The following is a 26629-nucleotide window of genomic DNA, read 5'->3' as shown; positions in this document are numbered from 1 at the left end:
AAAAAAAGAAAGAAAGAAAGAAAGACAAATTACAGTAGCCTATTTGGACACAGCTAAAATTAACTGCCCCTGCTACCAGACCATAGTGTGTTCAAAGCTCCACAAACTTAAGTCACTCTCTCTGAAACCTGCTGAACTGTTTAAATAATCCATATTTTTAGGAGGGGTGAGCCAGGGTCCGCGTGAGACGCAGGGGGTGAAGCCACTGAGGCAATGGCGGCCTCTGTCCGTGTGAATCGGAAAGACGATTAGGGGCTTATTAGCGGCCTGGGGAGAAGTGTAACTTGTTGGGAGTGAGCGGCCAGAGCCCCAGCGACATCTCCAGCCGAGAACAGTCCGAGGCATTGTCTTACCTAATTATGGCGGATGGACTTCTTTTTGTTTCCCATTCGGCATGCCTGTCTGATTCCCTTTTTGCCCGGCCGCTAGCTCCAACAATGCTGAAGTGTGCTAATTAGAAAAGAAATGGTCCTAGTAATTATGTCAGCTCTCATTAAAGGCGATGACAATGAGCAATATTATTTTTACGCAATGTTTTGTGTAGGAGACCCTGCTTCCAATGCTCATTAAATGGAAAACATGGCCTGGTAGCCGGGAAAGCACTCTCACGTCGGAGCTCCTGACATGTCCACAGCCGGAGAGGTGCTGCACTTTGTGGAGTGGCAGAGGCATGAAGTTAGTGCCCTAATTAAAAGTTAACAGTCTTTTTTAAAAAAAAAAAGTTAGTTGCTTTGGCTGCAAACTTGATAATTCAAGGGGATTTTAAGTAAAAGGATATCATCTTTTCATTTTAAAACTTTATTATACAACTTCACAAATTGCAAAAAATGTAAATCATGTTTAAAATAGAAATAAGAATAAATAGGGAACATTTAATCAGGGCAGTTCTACAAGCGACTGAGGAATTCAGCAAGAAGTAATAAATCATTTTAAAGAATCCGTAAATGTAAAGGCATCTATCTAGGAGGACAACAGGTGCACTGAGAAAAGACCTCACCTGTGAGAGGGAGCTTTCTGCTCCAAATAACACTTTGAGTGCAGAGTCTTTGAACTTTCTTGTGAATGTCTGAACATGTTCAGAGCATAGGTCATTTTCAGTTGCAGTCCTGCATTTCTTGTTGTTTGCCAAAGCCAAAAAAACACGTCATTTCTTGGGCCTCTCCAAGATGTTCAGAAACTTCCCCCTGGTCATTTCTCTGGCTGGAAAACAAGAAGACACATCACATATTCAACATATGCCACTATACAGGTTAAGATTTTATTTTTCAGTATTATGCTTGTGAGAGACCAAGGCTCTAACTTGTTTTCCACCCTGCCAACAATCCTTCACAAGTTGGTAAAATCAGTCAGTCTTCCACAACATTTGCCTGCAGCTCTAACCGCCTCAGATCTGTTGTTTAGTAATGCAAAGCATGTATTTAATATCTGCAGTGTCACACAGCGAGGTAATTTATACAAACATCTGTTCATTCAGGACATGGAAAACACATAAAATGGAAAGCGGAGCTAGCAAGGAGTCTTGTGATTTGCCTGATTGCTGTCTCAATGTAGTGAAGTACAAGTACTCAGAGGTACGCATGCATGAAAGAGTGTGTTCGTGTGGATGCAAGATGAGTGAGAATAGAAGAAAAATGTCTCTATTAACCTCAACGAGTGATTATGGAATATGGCCATGTATAAAATAAGTGGCAACTGACTAGCAAAATGAGAATAAGAGAACCACATTAACGGGAAAAGTGAAACATTCATCATGAAATATGCTTATTACCCATTTGGGCCGGTGGTTTCCAAACCAAAGGGACTGGAAGATCAATCTGAAGGGTCATTACATGTTTAATTTGATAGGAAATCCTGCTACACATATTCTGCTCACATTTCTGTGTTTATTTTTCAAACTTTTAGGAAGCCTAATTGTTGCATTTAAAAGAAAATCTGGATGATTGTAATCCTTCAAACTTAACAAAACATAGCAAAACAAAAACTAATAGTAGCCTCATAGTTGCATTCCTCCATGAACGAGTCAAATTGCAGTTTTGGTCCATTTCTGTCCAGACTCATATGTAGCCATGACACTTGAAAATGCTTGAAATGGTGCTGCAGAGAAGCTACAAATTCTAAAACATTGATCCTTCACACACAGCTCCCCCTGCAGAGACCAAATGTCTTCACTTCTGTTCCTAAGGTATGATTTTTAATAATGGCCAATGATTTGTGCAGAACATTATGTTGTCACAGTTCACCTTTGACCATTTGGAAATAAAATATCATCACTTTATCATTTTATCCTTGTAGAAATGTGCATGAAATTTTGTCATTATTTGCATATAAATTCTTGAGTTACGGCCAAAAACGTGTTTTGTGAGGTCACCATGACCATGACCTTTGACCTTCGATCGCCAGGTTCGAATCAGTTCATTCTCGAGTCCAACTGGATGTTTGTGGCAAAGTTAAGGAAACTCTCAAAGGCATCTTCAGATACTGTGTTCACGAAAATGAGACGGACGCAAGGTCACAGTGACCTTAACCTTTGAACACCAAAGTCTAATCAGCTCATTGTTGAGTCCAAGTTAATATTTGTATCAAATTTGAAGAAATTCCCTTAAGGTGTTCTTTATAATCACTTTCACACAGATGAGACGAATGCAAGGTCACTGTGACCTTGACCTTTGATGACCAAAATCTAATGAGTTCATCCTTGAGTCTATTCAATGTTTTTTTGTGAAATTTAAAGAAATTCCCTCAAGTCTTTCTTGAGATATCGCGTTCAAAAGAATGTGCCGGCTGGACAACCCGAAAATATTATGCCTCGGCCACTGCCGGCGTGGAGGCTTAAAAACACCCTTGTTGAAGTGGAAGAAAAAAAAGGAGCTGATTCTTGAAGATTTAGTTGGAGTCTGGAAATATAGTTGACTCTGTACCGACATGAGATAAGACTAAATATCTTCTTGGATTTTGCATTACAATAAAATGCCTTAGATACCTTTTTTTCAAATGATTTTTTCTGTTAGATCATTGACATTATGGTTCTGAGTGCAAACATTTCCCACCTCGACTTATTTTCCCACACCCTGTAGAGTCCCAGCGACATCTGTGATGCAACTAAAACACTTTGTTAAAATTGTTTAAGGCCCTACACACCAGGATGTCTAGGTGGGATCCAGTGAACTCGGTTTTGCACAAGGATGTTAACTCTGAGCCACAGAGAGTCCTTGAACAGAATTGTCCCTGCTGAAGGCCCTTTGTAAAACTGGTCTTCACCAGGAGAGCAATCATTGCTGAGGCTTTTCTGCCACAGACAAACCCTCATGTCACTATGGAGACTGCAGAGACTTTACTGCAGCATCATTATCAATCCTGGAGATGCACCATCCAGGTACAGTAATTACTCTGTTAAAGATAAGAGGAGGATCAGGCTCTCGGCTGTTTTTATGAACTGCAAAGATCACATCAGCGACTCTATTTAGTTTCTAACTGACCTTGTACATCACACGAATATTAGACTACAGAGCAGAAGACAGAGGACTGATTTCAAATGGACATTTAGCAGAAAGTCATCCACCTTCATGACGCCTGTAAGAAGAATATGATCAGGATCTCGGCTGTCTGCTGCGTGCCTGTGTACTGGTGTGAAGGGCCCTGCCTCCCCCACCCACGGCTGCTAATGAAAAAGCCAGTTAGTAATTTAGATGAGTTGCCCAGTGTGGAATGATAATGGTGCATCTGGGCGTGGGGGCCACGTCACCTTGAGGTGTCCCTCATTAGGTTAAAGATGATGCTAATTGGAATGGGATGGATTCATTTTGCACTTTGCTGTCTCTTCAAATCGCCCTAAACAAAGTCATCAGGGGACCCCTGGACATGCATAGGGTGCTTGAGATTGAAATGAAGCCATCAAAATTAGGCGAGGGAAAGCAATTACATTGGGATGACCCATAAGTCGCAGGTGCGCTGATGTCACTTTCTTATTAGGAGCAGTTATACCAGGAACGGTAAAGGGTATTTTTGATTTTTAAGGTGTCATGCGTCTCTCTCTCTCTCACGTTATCACTTTTCTCCATCTCCGGATGAGCCCAAACTGTAAAACAGATCAAGGATGGCTGTGCCACTCCTCCTGAGACCCCTCGCCCCACTGAGCGTCTTATTAATTAAGGTTCAGTTCAGCCTCCCCTCACTCAGAAAGAAATATCATTGATATCATCACATTAAAGACCCCATTAAACATAAATCAGTGCTCAATTTATGATGTGTGGCTCTCTTCTTATAAAAAGGAATTAGGGGAAAAGTGTTCAGCAAGTTATTACAGAATATGAAAGGTGGGGAAGAATACAACACAAGATACACCGGGATCACAATAAGAAAAGCACAGGTGTTACTTATAGCACCAACTACGGCTCTGTTCTACTCAAGTGTCTCAGTAAGCCAATTTTAGGTTTCCACCTATTCTTATCATACTTTTTTCAATTTGGACTTTAAAAAAAAAAAAGTGAAAATGGCAAAAATTCAAAAGTTAAAATGTCACAAAAAAATCTACATTTAGCTGAGATGAGAAATTTATCAATAAGAACTAGATGCAACAGAGTTAAACGGAAACAGATTTAGCATATGAATCATAACGTTCATGAACCATGTGACTGAAATCTCCACTGAAACTTTCACGTCACTGAAGACACGAAAAATGCGACATTCAAAAACATCAGATCTGTGTGGAGTGACAAGAGACTGTCACCTTTCTCAGATAAATATATGAAACAAACATCATGTTTCCCACATTCTCTGAGGTAAGAATCAGAATGTTAACTGGCCAACAACAGAAAACAAATTATATCTAAAATTCACTTAATGCATAACTAGGCTTCACTTTGCCTATTAAACCATTAAATTAATAAATTTAAATAATTTAATAATTTAAGTTACCATGAGAAAAAACAGAAAACTCTCTTTTGCTGCCATCACCACTGACAGACCAGCTCCAGAATCCAGAGACGCTTTCCTCCCAGTCAGTTTATCACCTGCCTGGTTAGCACAAGTCATCTGACACTGTGCCATTTACAAACCCAAACAAACTCACACAGACACCAAACAGCTTAACTCTGCCCAGTTAATAACCAGGTGATGTTAGCCTGGTGATGCTAACAGCCCTGTCACTCTGTGTGTGTGTGTGTGTGTGTGTGTGTGTGTGCACGCTGTGTGTGCAAACTGTCCCTGCTGTGGAGCTCACACTCCCACAGCAGTTGTCTAACAAACAAAGAGAGAGTGACAGAGGACAAGGAGGTGCTGTAGGAGGTCACATTTTAGTTAAAAAAAAAAAAAAAAAAAAAAAAAAAAAAAAAAAGTCATGTGCACATGTGGGAAGTTGGTTGGCGAAAACACTTTACATTGAACAAGTACTCCAAAAGGGTACTGGAGTACTCATACTTATCCCCAGATAGTACCATGAATTCATTCTACCTTGCTGATCCTCTGGATTATTGTTACTGATTATTCATTATAATTTGTGCTTGATTTGAATGGAAACTTGACAAATGTGACAGTGAGTCAGCATGCACCATCAGTACCCTGAGACCCAAGCAGCTAAACGTAATTCAGCATGTCAGAATGTCTGTCCTGAAACAGCCCGACATTAACAGGTAGTAAAAAATGTCCAAATGGGGTTTTCTTGGAAATTTCTGTGTACAAAACATAATACAATAGTTCATCTGAATTAAAATTTCAACTTTGCTGCACTCGCATTTAAAAAAAACCCCAACTTTCTACAAGTTATTTTACTAAATTATTTATAAAGAAGTTATTTTTTTTTTACCACAGTTGACAAAATTATTTAAAAGTTGGAAAGCCAACACCAACCCACATCCTTACACAGTCACCTACACACACACACACACACACACACACACACACACACACACACACACACACACACACACACACACACACATACACACACAGGTTTTGTCATACAACAGGGTAGATCAATACTGATTAGTGGGACTTAGAGATTTGTTTAGTTGATTAGAAAGGTCAATTACTAATTTTGCACTAAGTTAATCAGCATCTTGTTACTGCTGCCATCCATACTAAATGACACCTTATGGATCCTGCAGGCCATCTCCCTGCCCTGTTGATTTGTTGCTATATAATTATCATTCAGCCCGAACAGGTCCGAGATTCCATCAGAGTCGACCATGATAGTTTAGTAAACACAACCACATTATACTGTACAGTTCACACACCTTCTAAAACATCAACTACAAGGACATTTCAAGGATTTTTAGGCCCTATCAAATTAAACGAGCCAACACAGCACAGCTTGAGATACAGATCGAGGTTATTTATTGTTACAACACTGATCATTTTCATAATTAGAACTAGCATGCTTTTGAGAAACTCACAGACAAAACTAAAAAGAGCCCATTCACTGACATTAGGTTAAAACTAGAGCCCATCTTGTGGTGGGATCCCTCCAGCCACAATAAAGCAATTCACAATTTCAAGCAAATCTTGCCCAGCGGCACAGATCCCTTCCCTAATTTCTGTCCCCCTACTTCCAGTCCTCTTACCCAAACCACGCCGCCTTGAACTTGGCCTTCACTTGAACTACCTGTAAAATTTTGTGACTATCTTGCATGGTTGTGATGTTATTGCCCCGACAAAATCTGTCAACGGACAGACTGACAGTTATATTAACACCTTTCAAAATACTAAAAACAGCTTCAGTGGTAATTTCCTCTACGATAGGTGTCACCAGGTTCACATTTCGCCATGATGACACACACATAGATTCACCAGATGAAAAAAAAAATACCAGCCCTTGCAACATTATCGTGTCTGGTAAAAATATCGAAGGAACTTCAAATTCTTATGAAACAATCAATGAAGCACTTTCAATGACCCAAGTCTATTTACGTCTGTTTTAAAAAAAAACTTACATGACCTTGATTTTTCCAAGGATTTCAGAAACTGTGGGTAGACTGTGTACAAAATATTAGACACACCCATAAATTTTAAAATTATTAAAATAATTTTAAATTTGTAGGTAATTGATAAAGTCACATTACCTACAAATTTAAAATTATTTTCATCCATAAATAGACACAATATGTAAACAAACAGAGCCAGGTTATCTTCACAATGAGGACTGAGGACATGTTGGTGGAGAGGCCTGTATGGACGCTCTTGTACCCCCCCCCCCCCCCCCCCCCCCCCCCCCCCCCCCCCCCCCACCCCCCCCCCCCCCCCAGCTACCACATCAGCCCAGTAATCCTCTGGCCTGCTTTGGGCCTGATTAAAGCTGCTAAAGCACATTGCAACAATGGAGATTAACCCATATCTGCAAACAGCTAAATATGGCCTGAGGCTATTTAAAATGTTGCCCTTTTCTCAAAATCAAACAGCAAAGTCCACACTGTAGGACGTTCTGCGGTGCAACCCAAATGTTTCTGCAATTTTCTGATCTGCACTGGCAAATCATTTCCAATGGGCGAGTCCCAGGTGGCTCAAATGTAAATGCAAAAGGAAACGCGGTGGTGTAACATCTTACTTTCCCCTCGTTTACGGTGAGTGATCTGGGTGTCATTGTCACAGCCCACTCCCAGCCCCCACCACGACTCCCCTGTGTATAAAATGAGAGTAATCATCGCTGCGCCCCCCCGTAACCCCCACCCCTGGCTGCCTCTCTCGATGGCACGCTCCCGGTGAGCCGCTGGACCCCTGTTAGCTCCAAAGACAGATGACCACCTGGGTTAACTGGAGTCCTGGACCCCGGCCCTGACTGCCCCAATTCACTTTCATTAAGAGTTAAGAGGACTTATCTGACCCTCACTGCCCATCTCCGAGTGCTGCTCAGCTATTACGGCCTGTAAGCTTTATTTAATGGATTTAACATCCTCTTTCACCACCCTCCTCCCCGGGGGACGAGGGAGACACAGAGGAGATGACACACACAAACACACGAGCAAAGAAACACTTGGAGGCGCACACATTCAACCGACACCCCCCCCCCCCCCCCCCCCCCAAGCACCCCCCCGTCTCGCAACACATACACCTGACGCTCATGTTTGTGTTCAAAATTCAATTACCCACTTATTGATACTTCACAGGGATATTTAAGATGCAGACACGAGCTGTGATTTCCCAGGGGAGCCACTGGTTCCTCTTTATGTCCCAACCGAGAGGGCCCACCCCTCCTCTCCTCCTCCTTCTCCAATGCATTTTCGCCTGGCTGACACACACACACACACACACACACTCACACACACCAAAACAAACACATCTGCACCTCCCAACCCCTGCCCCAGCCTATGCCTGTTCAAGAGGTGTCCTTATTAATAGGCAATCAGTCAAAAATCATTCATTAAAAAGCCTAAAAGGTTTTACACCCTCACTATGATTAGCTGGGAAAGAAAATCCAATGAATTCCTAATGCCTTTATGGAAATGAGGTGTCATTTCCGATCTGCTCAGGGAGGCGGCAGGCAGGCAGAACTGAGGAGCGGTGTGTGTGAGTGTGTGTGTTAAGCTCTGCCTGCCTCTGCTTTCACACAGCTCCGACACTGATCCTGCCTGAGATATGGACAGGCTCTATCAGATACAGCTGCAACCTGCTACACAGAGGAAAGAGATATTTGTGTCATCCTGTTGCAAAATGTGTGTGAAGTGCGAAAGATTTTTCAACAATGGGCCATCGCTACTAGCAGCACTACTACGAAACAGCACGCCCAATAATTAAAAAGGTATTTCTATGGGAGCCAATTTGAGAGAGGTAACTACACAAGGAACACGGTAACTGAATATGAAGACGATAAAAACAGAGTCTCGATGCCTCTTTCGCTTTCCTTACAGCGAAGGTGTCACCTTCAAAGAGACGCATCACAATGCTGCCATTCAGCGCAACTATGAGCCCACGCGCGCACACAACATAGAGGTTTAGGGACGAGCACAGCAGTGAAGTGGAGGTGAGGAGGAGGAAGAAGGGTAGTGGCGGCGGGGAGGCATCCCCTGTTCCTCATTCAGCGGCTGTCAGCTCAGGCACTTCATAACCGCCCGCCCCGCGGTCAGCCCGCCTTGATGGATTGATGGAGGCACATTAGCACCAGTGGGGCCCAGTGAATGCAATCATATTCAGCAGCGGCATGCTCCTAATAGGCCGGAGATTGATCCTGAGGGTGAGGAGGAGGAGGCGGTGGTGAATGTGGGCCCATTAGGAGCTGTCAGGGCAGGGCGACCTTCAGCCTCACCTTCACACACGCAGACGCAACAGGGGTCAGCCTGGGTCTACGCAGGGCGGCGTCACGGCAGAGAGGTGCTATATGAGACAACAGGTGGTCCTACGTCCAGAATACACTGACTGACGCTGTTTTTACCTGAATATCAAAGTTTTCGGTCGCTGCGATATGGTGATAACACCTGCGTGTTGTCTTTTCCTGGCCTGAGAAGTTAATTAACACATTTTTTGTCTCTGCCAAGGAGGTAATGCTTCCAGTTTAGTTTGTCTGTTAGTCAGCAGGATTACAGAAATATCATTGGCCTGATTTTCATAAAACTCAGTGGAAGGGTGTAGCGTGGGCCAAGGACCAAGAACCCATTAAATTTTGGAGTGGATCCGAATCACACGGCGGATAAATTAATTATTTTTCAACATTGCGAGATGGGGCATTTGGCCTTGGTGGCGGCCTGAGCTCTCTGAGTGCCCCTGTAGTTTCTACTGTGTTTGATTTTTTATATCTGAGTGAAAAAAAACTACAAAGATCTATATTTTAGTCCATGGTCCAGACAAGATTTAAAGAATTTGATTTTAGGTTTAACTATTCTGTTTTTCTCTCTAAAGTGTTTGTTTTCATTTTAAAGGGTACATTTTCAGCTTTTATTTAACCCCTGCTGTTAGTCTGTCAAAAGGCATTAGACCAATCAGTTCTGGGGACTCCCTGATAGCCCTTTTACAGCAACATGGAACCAGCACCTGCACCTTGTTCTGAACCACTGAGAGCATTTTGACCTAAAAAAAATTAAAATCATGTTGTATTTCCCTATTAGTAAAGCCTGGACTTCACTGTCATTCCATTTGTCCGTATTCTTTTTTTTCTCGTTATATCTCTTGTATTCGTTCTATGTCGCCTGTTATTTACACAGCTAACAGTTTGCTTTTTTCAATTATTTTTTCCCAGTGCTGCTTTTGCTCATGTGTTTAACCAATCGCTGTCCTCTAATGTCACTCATGAGTACCTTCTCTGAAATAAGAGTGAAAAAAGTCGCTCAAAACGGCTTTCTAAGATCTAAGATTGTTCCTAGTTCTTGCTGTGTACACAAAATAAAAAGGAGGATTTTTAGAACTTCCTCCGTCCAAAAACAGCTAAAGACACAGTTCACTTGAACTCTCATGAATCTCAGTGTCACACTTTTCTACAATTTCTACAAAGTGCCATTATGGGAGTCGGCCCATGGACTATGTGAAACTATCTCCTATAAGCAAATCACATTGTCAGAGTTGAGGTATTCACTCAAAAATGTTACTCAGCTTGTTGCTTGTCGGTCAAATTTTGAAAAGTTTCTGCAAGTGGTTCTAATTTGGTTTCGGCAAGAGGAAAATCTAAACTAAGGAGCAGAGTCTACAGTGGAAACGTGTCCAAATTAACAGCACATCCTAGATGGATAAGTGTTAAATAGTACTTAGCAGCCTTGAGCCCACAAGTGTGATAGAGCACCATCACCAACTCCAGCAGAGCAGTTTGGTGCGCAGCAGCACAGGTCCTCCAGTGCATCCCAAAGGAGCACTCAGCTTTCAATTACCTCCAATAACAGCACTTATCAGAGTCCTCAGCTTTCCCCAGAGACTTGGGGTTTGATGCTCGCGCTCAGCGGCTCACGACAGGGGCATTCATCACGGGGTGGAGTAACAGCTGCGGCCTGGGGAAGAGGCACGCGTCTACCCCTTTGGGATCAGACTGGGCCAGCGTCACGCAGCCATTGTTGGGGGTGCTGGTGGCGGATTAAGGGTGTGCTACATCCCCCCTTCACACCCATGTTAATACACATGTACAAACATGAGTTTACAACAGTGTGTGCACATGTACAAATGGCAAGAAACCAGCACTAGTCCTGCTTAGGTGTATTCTAGGCACAGGGGGGAGTGATGCTCTTGTAATAATGTTTGGTCCAGGTCTCCTCTCTCACTGCAGCGGGGAATTTTCACTGCTTGATTGTGCTCTGCCCATTAACCAGCTTCCTCTTTAATGGTCCACATGTTGAAGGGGGAGGGGCAGTAAATCCTGTCCCCCCTGCCCTCGCTCCGCCGCGCCTCTGCGGAGTCTCGTTTACGGGTACTGAAGAGTGCACAAACATGATGAAAAAGTAGCTGAGATTTACAAGGCCTCCCCTGACAGCCGGGAAAAGGAGAAAATTAAACCAGAGAGCATTAAACAGGCACCCATTACAGGGCTGCTCCGACACCAATAATAACCATCATTGTGTCCCGTCATCCCGAGGTACATGACATGATTGCAAAGTCTGCAGGCCTGCACCTGTGACAGCTAACATCTTTATACCAGCCAGATTACATGCCTCTGGAGTTTGGGGTTGTCGGGGAGATTAGACACTTTTACAACTAAATGACGTCTTGTGGTCTATGTAGATACGAGCCATGCTACACAATCTAAAGCCTGTTCATATGAAGCTGTTCTTTGTGCTCCCTGCAGTATGTCTATTTGGATATTTGTGCATTATTAAAAGTTTGTAAAAGCACGCACATCCAGAAGATAAAAAAAAGCTGGTGCTACGCAAGACGGAAAAACAGAGTCCGCACACTAAACTAGGCTCCCATAATTATCTAATTAAATGACTACAAGTTGACGTATTGAGCTTCACGCTCTTCATTAGACACAACACAATGCAGAGACACACCTTTAAACACCTACTCCACCAGGTCCAGATATTTGTGCTTTATGCCATTGCCGAAAACATCTCAGTCAGTCTGGAGTCAACTCAATGTGATGATCTCTTTAGATAATTAAAGAGTTTCACCTTTTGCATCTCTAAAATTTCATTTAAGGTTTATTCAAATTATTTTTGGCATGATTGGACTTATAAGTGGAGGCTGTCTTTATGGATTTTTAGAAAGCAGTGCTCTCATCGCAAGCCATTACATGAACGCTGCAGTGACAGAACTGTCAACATCACATCACTTTGGCCCTACGTACATCACGCATGTTGGCTGAATGTAACCAACTTGGAAAAAACAAACAAAAAACAACAATGTACATTTATTTAGATTTTCCATCCCATTAAAAGGGGAGGGGGCTATAACACTCTTCACTGCTTGTGTGCTTTTTCACTAGAAAAATAAATACCCATTTTTCTCCTGCAGCACTTAGCTACATCTCTCTAATCCACACGGATTATAACAATGGAGGCAGCAGTGAATGGATTAAAAACTAGATTTTGCATCAATCAAATGCTTGAGCACTTGTTGTATGGGCTCTTGTGGGCATGCCCTCGTTTCTTACCTTTTCCAATTTAACAAGATTGACCTGAATCCAATACTTTAAGACCTCAAAGTCACTTTATGTCCGCTGTTTGACACGAAGGGAGAGTTGATTCTAAACGGTGAAGTCCTAATTTCAGCATTATCCATTCTGTATTTGGATAAAAATCACACCAGTCGATGGGAACTCAACCTGTTTGGGGTTTGAAAGTGAAAGTACAAAAGGATGCTGTGCACTGGTTAAGATACTGAAAGGCTATGAGCGCCATCTGGTGGTAACATGTGAGTAGCCTGAAGCTGTTATCTGTGCATTTGCATACTTGTCACTTTGTTTTTTAATCATAAAAGGTATCAAATAAATAATAAAGGCAATTTTTAAATGTTTGTGTTGTTCATGTACTTACACTCCTCTAATCCCAGCTGGTAAGCGAGGTTCTGAAGTCCTTTGACCTTCTCCATCAGGTTGGCTGTGGTCAGACTTCCCAGTTCTACAGAAGGACCCATAATGAAGGTGTTACTATATTTCGACAAAATTTTATCCCATTAGTTGTCGTGGTAACTTATTTTGGTCCTTGTTAACAATTTTCTGAAAGGCATTCACTTAATGAAGAATAAATAATGCCAAGGCATGAAATTAAAAGGAAAAACAAAAATATAGTATAAAAAGGTGTAGGCTGAAATTCAAGTTTATTATAGCTTCCCTTTTACTTCACATATTCTCATGAGTAACTCATTTACTACTAAACTTAAGTTATGCAATGGAAAAAATGACGAGAGTATGCGTTAAAACTACTTATACCCACGAAATGTTACAAAACAATGACATTTCTACAGTTTTGCACATTACCTTTCAACATTTCAATGTCCTCACTCTCTAGTTCAGCCATCCATTTGGGGGGCGAATTAGTGATGGGCTGTGATATAAGACACAACAAAGGTCTCAGCCAACGACAAGATTTACACATAAGGCCTATATATCATAATATGTCAGGCCTATTTAATTATCTAGTTTGTAAATCAAAGCGAGCCACTGTGAATCTAACTCACATTTTTACAAGATGCAGCAAATTCTGCAACTCCGGGTACTGTGTGAGAGATTACAGGATAATCAAGATTATAGCAACATAAAACATAATTCCATAGTGACCCATTACACCAGATCAGGGAAAATGTAAACTTACACTGCTCTGGCCACAGGTCCGGTGACGCTCTGTCCAACTTCTCCAAACTCAGCAAAGAGCTCTCAAAATCGTCACCTGTCACAATAAAAAATGTACTTACTTAAAAACATACAAATAAACAAAAAAAAAATCCATGGAAAATACATACAATGCATATGTGGAAATAATAAAAAGGCAGAGTTTCAGGAAGTTCCTAAAGTGTCTTGTAGTAGTGTGGTAGTATGCACATTTGTTGCACATAAGCATTTTAACAAAACTTGAAGAATTGAGATAAAATGTAAATTAATGTCATTAGGGTTAAGCCAATATTGCAAATAGGACCATCTTTGTCATTACAATGTTTGTGTGAAATAAATTTCATGAATACTGCATACAAAATGAAATTCTAAACATACTTTGTTGTGGATTTTTGTATGCTTAAATGTTTTTAATGTAGTCTCGAAGATAAGCTATAAGAGATCCAAACAAAACTTACATCAATTCGATACATAATACATGTTTTGCATTACTGTAAGTTACAAAACAAAACATAAAAGTAAATATTGGCCCATTTCAGGTTCACATATTTCTGGATTATAATTAACAGTTCATTAATGTGTTCACCATTTTTAATGTTGTAGCTGGCAAAGGTGAGGATGACTATAATTTCTATACTGCTGGGTCTCTTAATCTATAACAATGCAATATAAAATATTAGTGAATTAATTTTTTTTTATCAAAGTCTGCAGAGTAACAAGTAACTAAAGCTATCAAATAAATGTAAATTAGTTGAGTAAAATGTATAATTACTGCTTCCAAAATGTCATAATTCAGAGTAGCAAGCAGCATTAAATGGACATACTCAAGTAAAGTGAAGGTACCTCAATTTTGTACTACAGAATCAGAAGCTGAAATACTTTGTTCATCTCCAAGGGGAAATTTTGGTTTGTTACTGTTGCTCTAATGTAAAGTGTAGAAAATTATAAAAGTATGAATAAGAAGTAAGTAAAAATAAGTCGTGCAATATGCCACAATGTTAACACAAGCATGTTAAATGTTTAACAGCATAAATATGTATAATGTGCTGAGTATAGAAAGTGTGTAAAAATGCAAAAATAAGCACCTTATACTACAATGCAATATATAAACTAGCATGTTAAGTTAGAAATATGAAAATATGTGTATAATGCTACAATGTACAACACAATATATATATAAGTAGTAGGAGTGGGGGAAAATACTAATACCTTATGGTATCAGGTTATTTTGCGTAGCAATATTGTATCAATACTTGGATGCCAAGTATTGTTGTTTTTAAAATATGAATTATTTATACTGCACAAAAATCAAACTTTTGGTAGACTACAAGTAATATAATCAGTTGCTTTTTCTGTCCACTAGATACATTTTGCTGAAATAAAATAATTGAAATGAATGAACTAAATAATGTTATCTAGTAGATAAAACTGATGTTAAAAGACGTTCTCCTTTGTGGACACAATTTGCAGTGGGAAAAGGTAATGTATCACAATATATCTACATTTTTTTGCAATACTAACCACACTGCAAAGTGTTTAGTATGCAAAAATACTGCATCCAGACGGAAGTATCATGATAATATCATATCGTGGGACCTCTCGTGATAAGTAGACATAAGAATTGGAAATATAAGGAACATATGTTAAACAGACATTCAAGAGCAGGAGGAATATGAGTCATTGCACCAATAAGTTTACAGTTAAGACAGGGTTATAAAGAATTATTGTACCTTTAAGTCACAATTACCCTATTAATATATAATAAATGGAATAAGTGTACTTAATTATTTTGCACTACAAGATTAGGGTTTGACACATTATCAGCCTCGCAAATTACTGGCAAAGATATTCGGCATTTTGCTGATTACCTGTATCAGCCTTTCATTATAATGACCGATAAAATGTACTAATTAAAAAGTGCAAAGAGAAAGATTCAGCATGGGAGGAACCTTTACTGTGTAAAACCTCAGAGAGCTGTTTTTATTTATTCATTTTTTAAATTTAAATTTCCACTTGACTTTACAAAAGTTGTTGCTGGGAGCTCGCTGAATATGACGTTGAATGTTTCGGTTTTGATTAAACAAAGCAATTAAACTAAGTTTTGTGTTGTAGTTTGTTATATTCTACATATTGACAGAAGGACTTTTTATGTAAATGCATATCGGTTCCAAACATCAGTTATCGGTAATCACAAATAATCGGTATCAGCCCTGAAAAACTACTATCCCTCGACCCCTACTACTAACGACACATACACAATGAGTGCACTGTAAACTATAAGAGTGTTTTTCCGTAGAAACGTACAAAAAGATGTAGCAGGGATGTAACGTAAAGTGTGCTGTAACAACAACAACGTTAAGAGCAAGAGAAAACGTAAAAAATCGAAACGTTATCGCGAGTAAAACCCACAAGTCACGATAGTGTTAAACAACAAAACAATGTTTTACCCACGGAGGTGATTTAGCCCGATTGTGTCAAAGCAGCAAACTTCTGAGGCTAGCTATGTTTACAGCTAACAGCAGCCACAGTTTAATGTCTGTGGGTCAAACTGGCCGTTGGGCTGAAGCTGACTGTGTGCTGGTCAGACACAACACAGGGCTAGTGAAGGCTTTAGCCAGCCGAAGAAAACACCCACAAACAGTACAAATACAGCGCTAACATGTGTGCTCTGTCGTCTCCGGGTGTTCGTGTAAGACGGCATAGGAGTCGCTAACGATTTAATGTCCGTAAACGCGTCAAATTTACATTTTATACACAGCATAGCAGGGTAAGGAATTAGAATTTACCTCCATTTGGAGACGCCATCTTCAGAATAAACACGTGATCAACGACAGCCAATCACAGCAGCCGTTTACAGAGTTGACGCGTACCGGTGAACTTCACCAACACGCCACCAGGCGGCACACTGTTTTATTACCACAGTGCACAATCCAGCATCAACGTGAAGAAAAAGCTATGAAAAGAATTTGTATTTTAGTGAGTTTTTTCTTTTTTTTTTTTTTTTTATAGCTGGGATCAGTTCCAACAACATTCACAGCATTACTGCCTCTTGAATATATGTATAAGTTAATACGACTGCACGTGTTTTTATTTATTAGTAGTAGTATATTTGCAGTCTATGTGGCTGCATGTCATGCTATCTATTGCAATTTAATTTCTCTACTTTCCTGTTTAAAACTATAAAATTAATTGTTTTCTATGGTGAATACATAAATTCACTATTTAAAAAAATGAAAATAGAGTTAGAGTTTTAGAAATATTTAGCAGGAAATTCACACTTCTTGTCGGTTTTATTGAAAATGACATAAAGTAGGCTAGTGTGTTCACACAATTGTTGCCTAACTCTATCATATCTGTTCTACAGCTACTTTCTAACTTTTTTCTGTATATTTTTCTTGTGTTAAATAAAATTAAAAAAACCCCCAAACAATTAAATGATAATGTGTTCATCTTTTGTGTCTCTGTGCCTCCAGCTTTAGTAGAGAACAGTACCATAAATAACAAATAATTCACATGCAAATAAACAATAATTAAATAAATAAAGATGAAATATTGACAATGTGAACATAAATAAGCACAGACTACAAGAATATTACCATTTATTGATCATGCTGATATGTACGTATGACACAGAGAGTCAGTAGTAGTTGTACACAGTACTTAACAGCATTAATGGCTAAATATAATACAAAAATACTGGGCACTAAGATCAAGACAACTGCAAACAAAAATACAGTCTCTGATAGCCTAAAACTATGTAACAAAAAGTGTTACCTTTAAAACTGAGATGCAGCATTTGAATTTTACTTTCACATGCTCCTTTCAGGCACTTCAGCTTACAGTACGCAAGTATCCATGTGTAAGTCCAGGATGTAAGATGTGTTGTGAGTTAAGGCAGCTTGGTGACGATTATTGTGTTTATCTTTATTCTTAAATACTCCACAACAGTCTGGCATTCATATTACACAGATTTAAGTCTGCCTCACAGAGCATTCTTCAGACATTAAAGACTACAATACTTGGAAATGTTGAGACACATAAATACATTGACGGGTAGAGATTCTTTAGAAGTGTGTACAGTCAGTACCTTATGAGAATTATCCTTTTATGTAAACAAAAACCATACGTCTGTGAGACACATGACTGATTTAAGTCCTTCGCATTCAGATCAGTTATACATCATGATATTGTCTTATTCGGGCAAAGTTGACTAGAACTCCCAGGAGTCCATCCACTTGAGACCAGCCATGGCGCTGCCCGGCTCGTGTGCCAGAGGACCCGTCATGCCGTAGGAGAGAGGATGGAACAGGTAGAAACTGACAGACAGAGACTGAGTTAGTGTGATTTATACAAAAAAAAACATGCTTTTTAACTTAAAAATGTGTTTTGAAGTGATCTAAAACCAGGCTTGCTGTTTCACCCTGCTTTAAGTCTTTGTGCTAAGCTAAGCTAAATGTCTGCTGACAACAGCTTCAACTTTTACAGACAAATACAAGAGAGGTATCGCTGCTCTCATCTGTCTCTTTGCTAAGAAAGCAAATAATTGTATTTCCAAAAATGTCAACCTATTACTTTGACATCACTAAAATTCTGTCAAAATGTTTTTGGAGCATTTGAGAGGTATTTTGTAAGTCGAGTGGAGAAAGTCATGTAAAAAAACAAACAACAACAAAAAAAAAATTGATCTATAATTACAAGAAACCTCATTAAATGCAGCAGATTTCACAGACTGATGATATAAACTCGCCTTCACAGTAGATGCTCTGCTAGTTATCTCACCTGTAAAGGACACTAAACAGGAGTACCGTCTGCCCGAGTCTCTGCAGCCATTCACAATAAGGTGGGCGGAGTAGCAAGTCAGTGTTTTTCAACAAAACGTCCAACGTAATTCCTGTAAAAAACAAAACAGAATTCTTTCATTAGAACTTTGTCTGGATCATTTTTCAGTGTCACACTGTGAGCAACAATCAACAACTGCGCCCCCGAACACCCAACTACTCTAATACCCACTCCCAAAAAATTGTGCAAGTTGAAAAAAGTTAATATTAATTGATTTTGTCATTCTAATTATTATTCTTTGCCTTGCTCTGATTTAAAAAAAAGTTTAAAAATCGCAATCCAAGATTTGATACATTATACAGGAACTATAATGTTGCCACTGAGTCACTGAACTGTGAGCTATGACTTGTTTCTTTTTTGACTGTACATTTGTTTACATTTTTGGCAAATTGGTGCCATTAAAAGTATGCTGAATTGACTATTAGCAGGTCATGATATAGACCTCTGGTCTATATCATGAAATTAGCAAAAATGCATTGGGACTCGGTACCTGTTAGCATGCTGCTGAACAGCATTGCAGGGAAGTAGTGGTGGTAGTAGAGCACGCGGCCCATTGTATAGAAAGGTGCATAGTGCAGCAGCCAGCCGAGGAGGAGCAGTCCTCCTTCTCTCTGAAGCACCAGAGAATGTTCTGAAACAGCAGAGAGCAGAACATTTATTTCATGTTCATGTCATTAGTTTACTGCTGCTGCGATGATGATCATACCTATTCTTTTTTGACTCAGTGAGAAACCTCTGTGGAGGGCTACAGATGCCGCGGCCACCATGATAGGATACAATCCTAAACTGGCCAAGTTAATCCACCAGACCACCTGCAAATGAGTATTATATCATGAGTAACCTGCTCAAGTCAGACAAGTGCAACAAAAGGAAGAATTAAGCAAGCTGAAGACAGACTCACAGGGTTCCCAAGCAGGTAAACACGATACTCTGTGTCATTCACTCCAGAAAACCTCAATCCCTTTACAGAAAAAATATGCAGTTACACGTGGTTATGCATTTACTTTGAATTCTACAATAAGCTTTATACTGTATATCATGTAATGCACCTGATAGTTGATGGGCCAGTGCCAGGGTTTTGAGTTCATTTCATTGTCTTTGGGTTTCAAGCCACTGTTACCCTAAAAAGGCACATTTTATGTCAATAAATGATTTCTGATAAAACCACATTCTTAAAGCACGCATGGATTTTTAAAACAATGTTTCTTACTCTTATCATAACGATGTGAGACTCCAGTAAGATCTCCAGAAAATGGGGCTTCAGCACAGACAGACTAATGTTGGGCACTGCCAGAACATGCAGGAGATAAAGGAACATGTTGGTAAGTGTTTGACATGAACAGTAGACAAAAAAACGTAGGAATGTGTTTATCTTACATTTGGGGTTGATATGATCTTCAATGTTCCACTGAGAGCTTGGAGTTTCCTTCAAATAGGGACTACAGGTGACCTCCACCTGTTCCCAGCCCCTGAACAGACACACAACATGCACTTCGGTTTTCTGCACACATAATGAAGCTTGAACAGGTGAAAGTCAGAGCAGAGGAGACTCGTTTTACCACTTTGGGAGTGTCTTGCCAGACGAGTAAAGCACACAACCGCTAGCTCGGTGTAGAAAGCGGACTTTGCTACGCAGCACCTTCACCAGGTCACCCTTCCGGCCTCCACACACCTCCACCTGCCACAGGTCGTTGGTGTCACCTGTGCCATTCTAAAAATAGGCCAAATGTGAAGATGTGTTTCAACTTGGGGGCAGACAAATGCTATGTTCAGACTGCAGGCAAATCAGATCTGTTTCTTAAATCAGATCTTTTAGACAGACTGTCTGCATCACCAGCCTATCTGCATGGACGGCTGTGCAACAACACAGACTTCAGCAGCTGTGTAGCTGGTGATGTGGCTTTCCAAAGCGGAAGCATAAGATTTTGGGTCCATCATTTCCCCTGCAAACAATTGCGCTGTCAAAACACGGTGCAGAACTGCTTCAGACACACTCAGCGACAGAGATGTGGTGACTTGAGAGCTATGCAAAGTGGCCAGAGCGTCCGGGCTGAGCTGCTGTAGAAATCCAACTGGAAGAGCTTTTCACACCGCCTCTAAATGTGCAACTGATTTGCAAAAATCACATTTTATGAAATTCACGTGGTCATTTGCTGTCCAGACTTTCTCATATCAATCTGGATATGCCAAAAAATGGATTAGGGCTAGCAATCTGATCAATGCCATAATGACATGCAATCAGAATCTAAGGCTTTCTTCGGACTGCCAATTTTGTAAACTGGATCCAAACGACATTTGGAATGTGGTTTAAAATGCAATGCCAATCAGATTTCTTCAGTCCGGCAGCTCAAATCAGATTTAAAAGTGTCTTTTGCATGACTTTCAACATATCACATCTCTTGTTGCACTGGGAAGCCGGTCGTGACTGTAGCACGAAGCATCACAATGTATACCAGCCTCCTCTGTCGCAGAGTTTGTCTTGGTGCGACGGAGGAGTTCTGCACCACGACTTGACAGCTCGATTGTTCGGAGGGGCTTATGATGGACCTCCATTCTCAAACTTCTGCACTGGAAAGCAGAATCACGGGTATAGCTACCGATGCTGACGTCATTACTTCAGTAACCCGTGCAGATAGGCTGATGATATCTGGACACACAAAGCCGATCTGATCACTTGCAAGTAACAGTGCAGACAGTCTACCTTAAAGATCTGATTGGAGAGATCCGATATGCCTGCAGTCTGAGTGCAGCCTAATGTATTTTTTCATGCTGAATAAGGCAATTGATGATGTGGCATGTCAAAAATGCAGTAAAAAGTTACTTAGGTAGAAAACAAACTTCACCCAGAAGTCTTGTAACATGTCATCACTCAATAGAAAAGAGCAGTGAAGTAAAAAAAAAAAAAAAAAAAAAACCTTTACAAGCGCAGCTTTGTATTACGGGTCTACTCACAATGCCATAGCCTGTAACCTGGAAGTGTTTCTTGGTCAGAGGGGCTTCATGGAGGTGAGCGTGAAGGTTACGAGTTGTTCTAAAAGGACAAGGAAATATTACACCATTGCAAAAACATGCACATAATTTGAATTGGAGAGAAACTGAATCGTTTAATATCTGCGGATATTAAATAATGTGTTTGTCATTTCACTGCTGCGTCTGTCATGATACGTACTCTTTGTGCTCCAGTCGAATGATGTCACCATGTCGAACCAGATCAGGTGTCCCAGGTTGGGCTTAACAGAAATAAACAATAGCGATTAACAATAGGAAGCTCACACATTATTTCCTCATGACTTCAATTGATGCTATTAGTGTCTTTGAACAGAAAATCAACCCCATCTGCTCACATCCATTATCATCCTGTCTGTGAACGAGCCACAAGTTGTTGTAGTCCTTATGGAGATACGCTGTCACCTGTAAGGAAACGGCAGAGAAAACTGTTTATTTTGAATAAATTATCAAAGATAATAGCATATTTAATTATGTATGTGTCACATTGTGGCCTGACCTGCTGCTGCTTTGCTCCCACTCCTTCTGGGTATAAGTGCCAATGAGAGTGCAAATAGCCTCCAGCAATACGGAGGTTTTTCACTGTGATGGTGGATCCATACGCCAGGTCTGTGTGACAAGACGAAAATGTTGCATCACATCATTTCAAGACACAAGGAACAGTTGCATTTAATGGAAAACTACTTTTTAAATGTCATATAGAGCAGCAAGGAGCCACTGTGGTAGGCAATGTGAGGTCTTTCAAAATAATCTTTACAAAATCATGCATAGATTACAGTTTATCCTGAAAGATCTAACAAGGGCATAAGGATAAGACCAAAGAACTCTAGTCTTTCGAAATATTTGTATTATTCATTAAAAACTGAAGGCAACTCTTTCCTTTCAAAATAATACAGCACTGTTCTGAGTGTTCTAAATAACCTGATCAATCAAGCTAAATAAAAGTGTCGTGCCCCATTTAAGCATAATATTCAGTACTCTCACACACACAGTTTGTCAGGCAAGGACTTCTTTACAACCAGAAAAAGAAAGTGAGTTCAGTGATTTGAGGGAAACTACGATGATTGGTCAAATTTGTGCAAAAGTTGCTGTGAATGTACAAAATTGCAAGGTCACCCAGAATTCACTGACACTGGTTACAGACACATGTTTTACATTGCAACATCCTGAAGGGTCTTTTAAGTTAACAAACTGTATTTGTATGTGTGCACGTATGTGTTTTTATTTGTATGTATACATAAATGTATGTTTGTTAGCTAATTTTGTTTTTATGTGAAGCATTCTGAACTTTTTTTTAAAGATATGGCGCTATACAAATGAATTGAAATTAAATTATGGAACTAAAACAAAAGAACAGTTAGCCTTCATAGAAAAACCCTGATATGTTACTTTGAGAGGGCAGTAAAATGGAATCAAACGCTTCAGCTGGTCTGGCTGTAATTAACACTACATTTCTTTTTGCCCTCCTCCTCTATTTTCTTATTAGTGTTTTAGTAAACACAGCTGCAGCATCATGTGGTTTTATTCACACATGTGTTTGGGACTCACACTCAGGCATGGATGCATTGTGAAGATTGTTGCCGATTAGACGGGACTGAAAGGCTGAGCTGAAGAAACCATCTCCCGGTCCACTGGTGAGAGAAAACAATCCTGATGACCAAGACAGTGTAGATATCCACACAATATCGAGGGGGAAATGAGGAGTAATAATCATACTGTATCTATGATACAACAATGGCACGCACCTTTTGTTCAACACCACAAAGTGTACTGCAAATATTGTAACATAGAGGAAGAGCGGAAGCAGGATGAGTCCAACAACCCGAGCCAGGAAGTGCTTTGCAATTTCCACCTGGAGCCAGAAAATAAGGTGAGAGGAGCAGAACAGTCAAACTTCACTGTCTGGTACCAGTACCATTCAAAATATGCTGCTGTTTACCAGTGAAAGGCTCAGGTCTCCCAAGAGTCTCCACAGGTCCCAGACTGTGTTCAGTCCCACCAGCAGGATGACAAACAGACCCACAAACTTCACCCCCAGTGCCCCTGCCAGGTTTACACCAGTCAGTACCAGCCAGAGCCACCAGGAGGCAGTAAAAGGCCTGAAAACAACAGCAACTGACTGTGAACTTACGGTTACTGTTCCCAAATGATTCACTCATCCACTAATAACTTCAGCACTACACTGCATGGGATTAGACAGACAGAAACGAAACAGAAGACATAGTGGTGTCCTACCTGTATCTCTGCTGGTTGAACTTGACCATGCTCAGCACTGCGGCCATGATGAAGAACATTAGTATGGGGTCCAACAGGATGTACTGGGAAATGGTGATACAGCCAGTGTCTGTCAGGAGGAGGACATTTAACTGTAAGCACAAATTCATGATGATTTGACATTTAAATAGTCTCAAAGTAGAAGATTCGCTTCATATTTTTCAAATTTGCTGTTACTGAGATCAGCAAAAGAGATGTAAATTGAGGTGAAAACAATGGCAAATATGGGAAATGACTTGAAAGTCACTACTGTTTCTAAAACGTGTGTGTGTGTGTGTGTGCGCACAATCAATCCAAAAATTACATAATGTTATGTTTTTTGATTTTTTTCAAGAAAATAAAACAAGCATATGGAAGGCTCAGTGGTTGGTGTATTGCAACTTCAACATGTTACTCACCAAATATGAGCAGGGTGGCAGTGATGAGAGCAGCAGTGTGAGACTGAGACAACTCCAGCACAATGAGGTAGGCAAAGACTGGGAGACAGGAGCCCAACACAGCACAAAACTGTCGAGCAAGAAGAAGGACAGACACATCAGCAGCCTTGATGTTTCATCCATTGTATAGTTATGACAAGAACATATATACATATATATATGAATTGCATTTTTTATCAAGTTGTAAATAGCATGTTTTCTTGTGTGGAAGCAGCTTACCCCTCTCATCCCCCAGTAGTTGTGGTGTTCATATTTATCTCCTGGCTTTATGAATGGAAAGGTGCCATCATAACCGCTCATGTAGCCTGCCAGACCTATCAGCATCTGCAACGGATTAATGGAGCTCAGTAATCATGCTGGAGATGTTTCCCTGACAACACCAAAACAAAAAGGATGATCTGTGATCTCTCACTTTTCCAAGAGGAGGGTGGACATCGAAAAAGAAGGTCCTGTTAATGTAGTAGCTTCCCATTTTTCCAAAGTGCGTCTCATCCCAGCTGAAACACCAAAACGAGACATCATGTAAACCACTGATTTTAAAAGGTAAACAAATATACAGCAGCCCTATATCTCTCAGCATTTAATTGATTTCTGAGAGAAACACTACATGAAAATGTTATATTATGCAAAATATAATTGTGAAATAAATCTCACAAGATATATTCAGTCCCTGCTAAACAGCCTTGTTCTGCATTATAAAAATACACAGTTAAAAAACAAAGAGCTAACTGAACAATGGCCGAGAGTCAAGGGGAAGAAAACTGATTTTTTTCAGAAAAGGAGGAAAATGTGAATCACTGTTAAAAAACAACAACAACAACAACAACAAAGATTTGTTTTAAAAATGACAAAAAATAACAGGAAAAGTGACTTCTTCTCATTCCTTTTTGAATATGTAAAGTAATCATGTGTTTGACCATTTCTTTTGCTTTATGTTTTTCGTTGTCTGTAAATAGTACTTGTCTGTCTGCTTTTGTATAATAATCAATAACCATAAAATCATTAGAAAAGTAGTGCTGGCATTGTTATTTCATAGCATATGAAAGCAAGTGGATTTTGTGCACCTCCGTCCTGTCTTGGAAACTCATCTTTTACTAGAAAAATATAACTTTGTATACTTTCTATATAACAATTCTTTCTTGAAAGCAATATTGCTTGTTGTTGCATGTTTTGTGTCTAAAAGACGTACAAATATTAATGTTAACGTTAGAAGATTCAGGACAGTGTTGTCCTCCCTACACTAAAAAGTTATTATTATTATCATTATTTATTCAAGTTAAGGTCACCGAATTTGTGATTGAAGTCTGGCACACCTCTGGTAATAATAGAAAAGTTGACTGATGTTAAAAAAAAAAAGCAAGAATAAGGTGCATAAAATGGACATATGTAGATTCAGAGGTCTTCTACTCACCACACATGAGGGGGCTCTGTTATTTTGTAGAGGCGTGTAGAGAAAGACAGCCCCAACACCAACATCAGCAGCACTCTGCTTGGAGGCTCCTTACTGATGTTTTCTCTGACTGAAAACTGAGCAGATGTCCCATTTGAAGACTGGGTGTCATCTTCTGACAAGTGTCCAGCAGTTGGACTGCTTTTGTCCTTTGATAAAGGGGTCTGGAGGGTCTTTACTGAAGTGGAATGGACTTTTCTGTTTCGTAGTGTTGAAGTGTCCCCCGTTTTGTTCCATTCCTTGCATTCTTCCTTTGCCATTAGGGAATAAAACCTATAATAAACTGACCAGGACCCCTTCCAAAGCAGGTAGTATTTTAGAAAAATACAAAACAAACAAAAAAGCTGGTTAATGGGTGATATCTAGATAATGTGTGACGGTGCAGTCTGGGAGAAATAACCACATTTAGCATAGATATTAGCAAGCTTTAACACGGTCTGGAGCACCAGGTACCAGTTCTCAACATCGTCTGTGGAGGCAGGAGACACTGACAGTGGACCTTTCCCGGTCAACAAATGATCACACACAATATTAGTTACATTGCCGCCGAGCTATTTAGACATTTTCGTCGACAACATACTTATCCTATCTCGCGTACAGAGTGTCCACTCGTCAAACGTCGGCATTACTCTCAATACTGACTGACAAACTGCTAACGGTCACTAACGTCACCAACTAACCGTTTTATTATTCCAACATTTACATTAGCATCAGGAGAGAGCACGAGAGGGTTCAGTTCGAGTCAACGAAACACGTTTGACGCGAGGTGGTTTCTGGGAGGTGTATTTCACTTTAATGCTTATGTGGGCATGGTGGTGACAGGTAAACACACAATTTCCCAGAATCCTTCTGGAATATCAGGTTAACCAATGGGAAAAGCTTATGGAAAAGATATAAAAGTAGTGATGTTACAGTACTATCTTGCCACTAGAGGGCGATATATTATCAGAAATT

The 26629-nt window shown here is 40.1% G+C and overlaps 2 protein-coding genes across 3 annotated transcripts; both read right to left on the bottom strand.

The window, feature by feature from the left end:
- Nucleotides 1-845: 845 nt before the first annotated feature.
- Nucleotides 846-16495, bottom strand: lin52 (lin-52 DREAM MuvB core complex component). The gene is made up of 6 exons (XM_042501106.1): nt 16456-16495; nt 13653-13727; nt 13519-13556; nt 13319-13385; nt 12876-12959; nt 846-1200 (listed from the first exon to the last, which is right to left on the bottom strand). The coding sequence occupies exons 1-6, from the start codon at nt 16472-16474 to the stop codon at nt 1145-1147; spliced, it is 339 nt and encodes a 112-aa protein (XP_042357040.1). The 5' UTR covers nt 16475-16495; the 3' UTR covers nt 846-1144.
- A 756-nt stretch (nt 16496-17251) lies between these two features.
- On the bottom strand, nt 17252-26416 carry pomt2 (protein-O-mannosyltransferase 2). Of its 2 annotated transcripts, none has more exons than XM_042500684.1 (22): nt 26256-26416; nt 25637-25971; nt 24638-24722; nt 24445-24549; nt 24187-24295; nt 23750-23858; nt 23454-23613; nt 23260-23366; nt 23063-23145; nt 22014-22123; nt 21853-21919; nt 21678-21738; nt 21461-21539; nt 20068-20219; nt 19886-19977; nt 19719-19795; nt 19558-19629; nt 19410-19469; nt 19215-19320; nt 18999-19139; nt 18449-18560; nt 17252-17985 (listed from the first exon to the last, which is right to left on the bottom strand). In XM_042500684.1, the coding sequence occupies exons 2-22, from the start codon at nt 25933-25935 to the stop codon at nt 17880-17882; spliced, it is 2292 nt and encodes a 763-aa protein (XP_042356618.1). In that variant the 5' UTR covers nt 25936-25971; nt 26256-26416; the 3' UTR covers nt 17252-17879. The 2 variants fall into 2 exon arrangements, with proteins under 2 accessions (XP_042356618.1, XP_042356619.1); XM_042500685.1 differs by having other exon boundaries at nt 26356-26371.
- Between the last annotated feature and the right edge of the window lie 213 nt (nt 26417-26629).

The sequence above is a fragment of the Plectropomus leopardus genome, chromosome 14, assembly GCF_008729295.1.
Source record: "Plectropomus leopardus isolate mb chromosome 14, YSFRI_Pleo_2.0, whole genome shotgun sequence".
Classification (NCBI taxonomy): Eukaryota; Metazoa; Chordata; class Actinopteri; order Perciformes; family Serranidae; genus Plectropomus; species Plectropomus leopardus.
The sequence above is the reverse complement of the archived record's forward strand: the minus strand, read 5'-3'. Positions and strand labels throughout refer to the sequence as shown.

Coding starts and splice junctions, on each gene's coding strand:
- lin52 (XM_042501106.1), bottom strand. Junction 13,386..13,518: donor TTGCTGCATCTTGTAAAAAT/GTGAGTTAGATT, acceptor CTTATATCACAG/CCCATCACTAATTCGCCCCC. Junction 1,201..12,875: donor CCAGCTGGGATTAGAGGAGT/GTAAGTACATGA, acceptor CTTGTTTTCCAG/CCAGAGAAATGACCAGGGGG.
- pomt2 (XM_042500684.1), bottom strand. CDS start 25,935: ATGGCAAAGGAAGAATGCAAGGAATGGAACAAAACGGGGGACACTTCA. Junction 19,140..19,214: donor ACTGAGTCAAAAAAGAATAG/GTATGATCATCA, acceptor CTGCTGTTTCAG/AACATTCTCTGGTGCTTCAG. Junction 17,986..18,448: donor CTGTTTAGTGTCCTTTACAG/GTGAGATAACTA, acceptor TCTGTCTGTCAG/TTTCTACCTGTTCCATCCTC.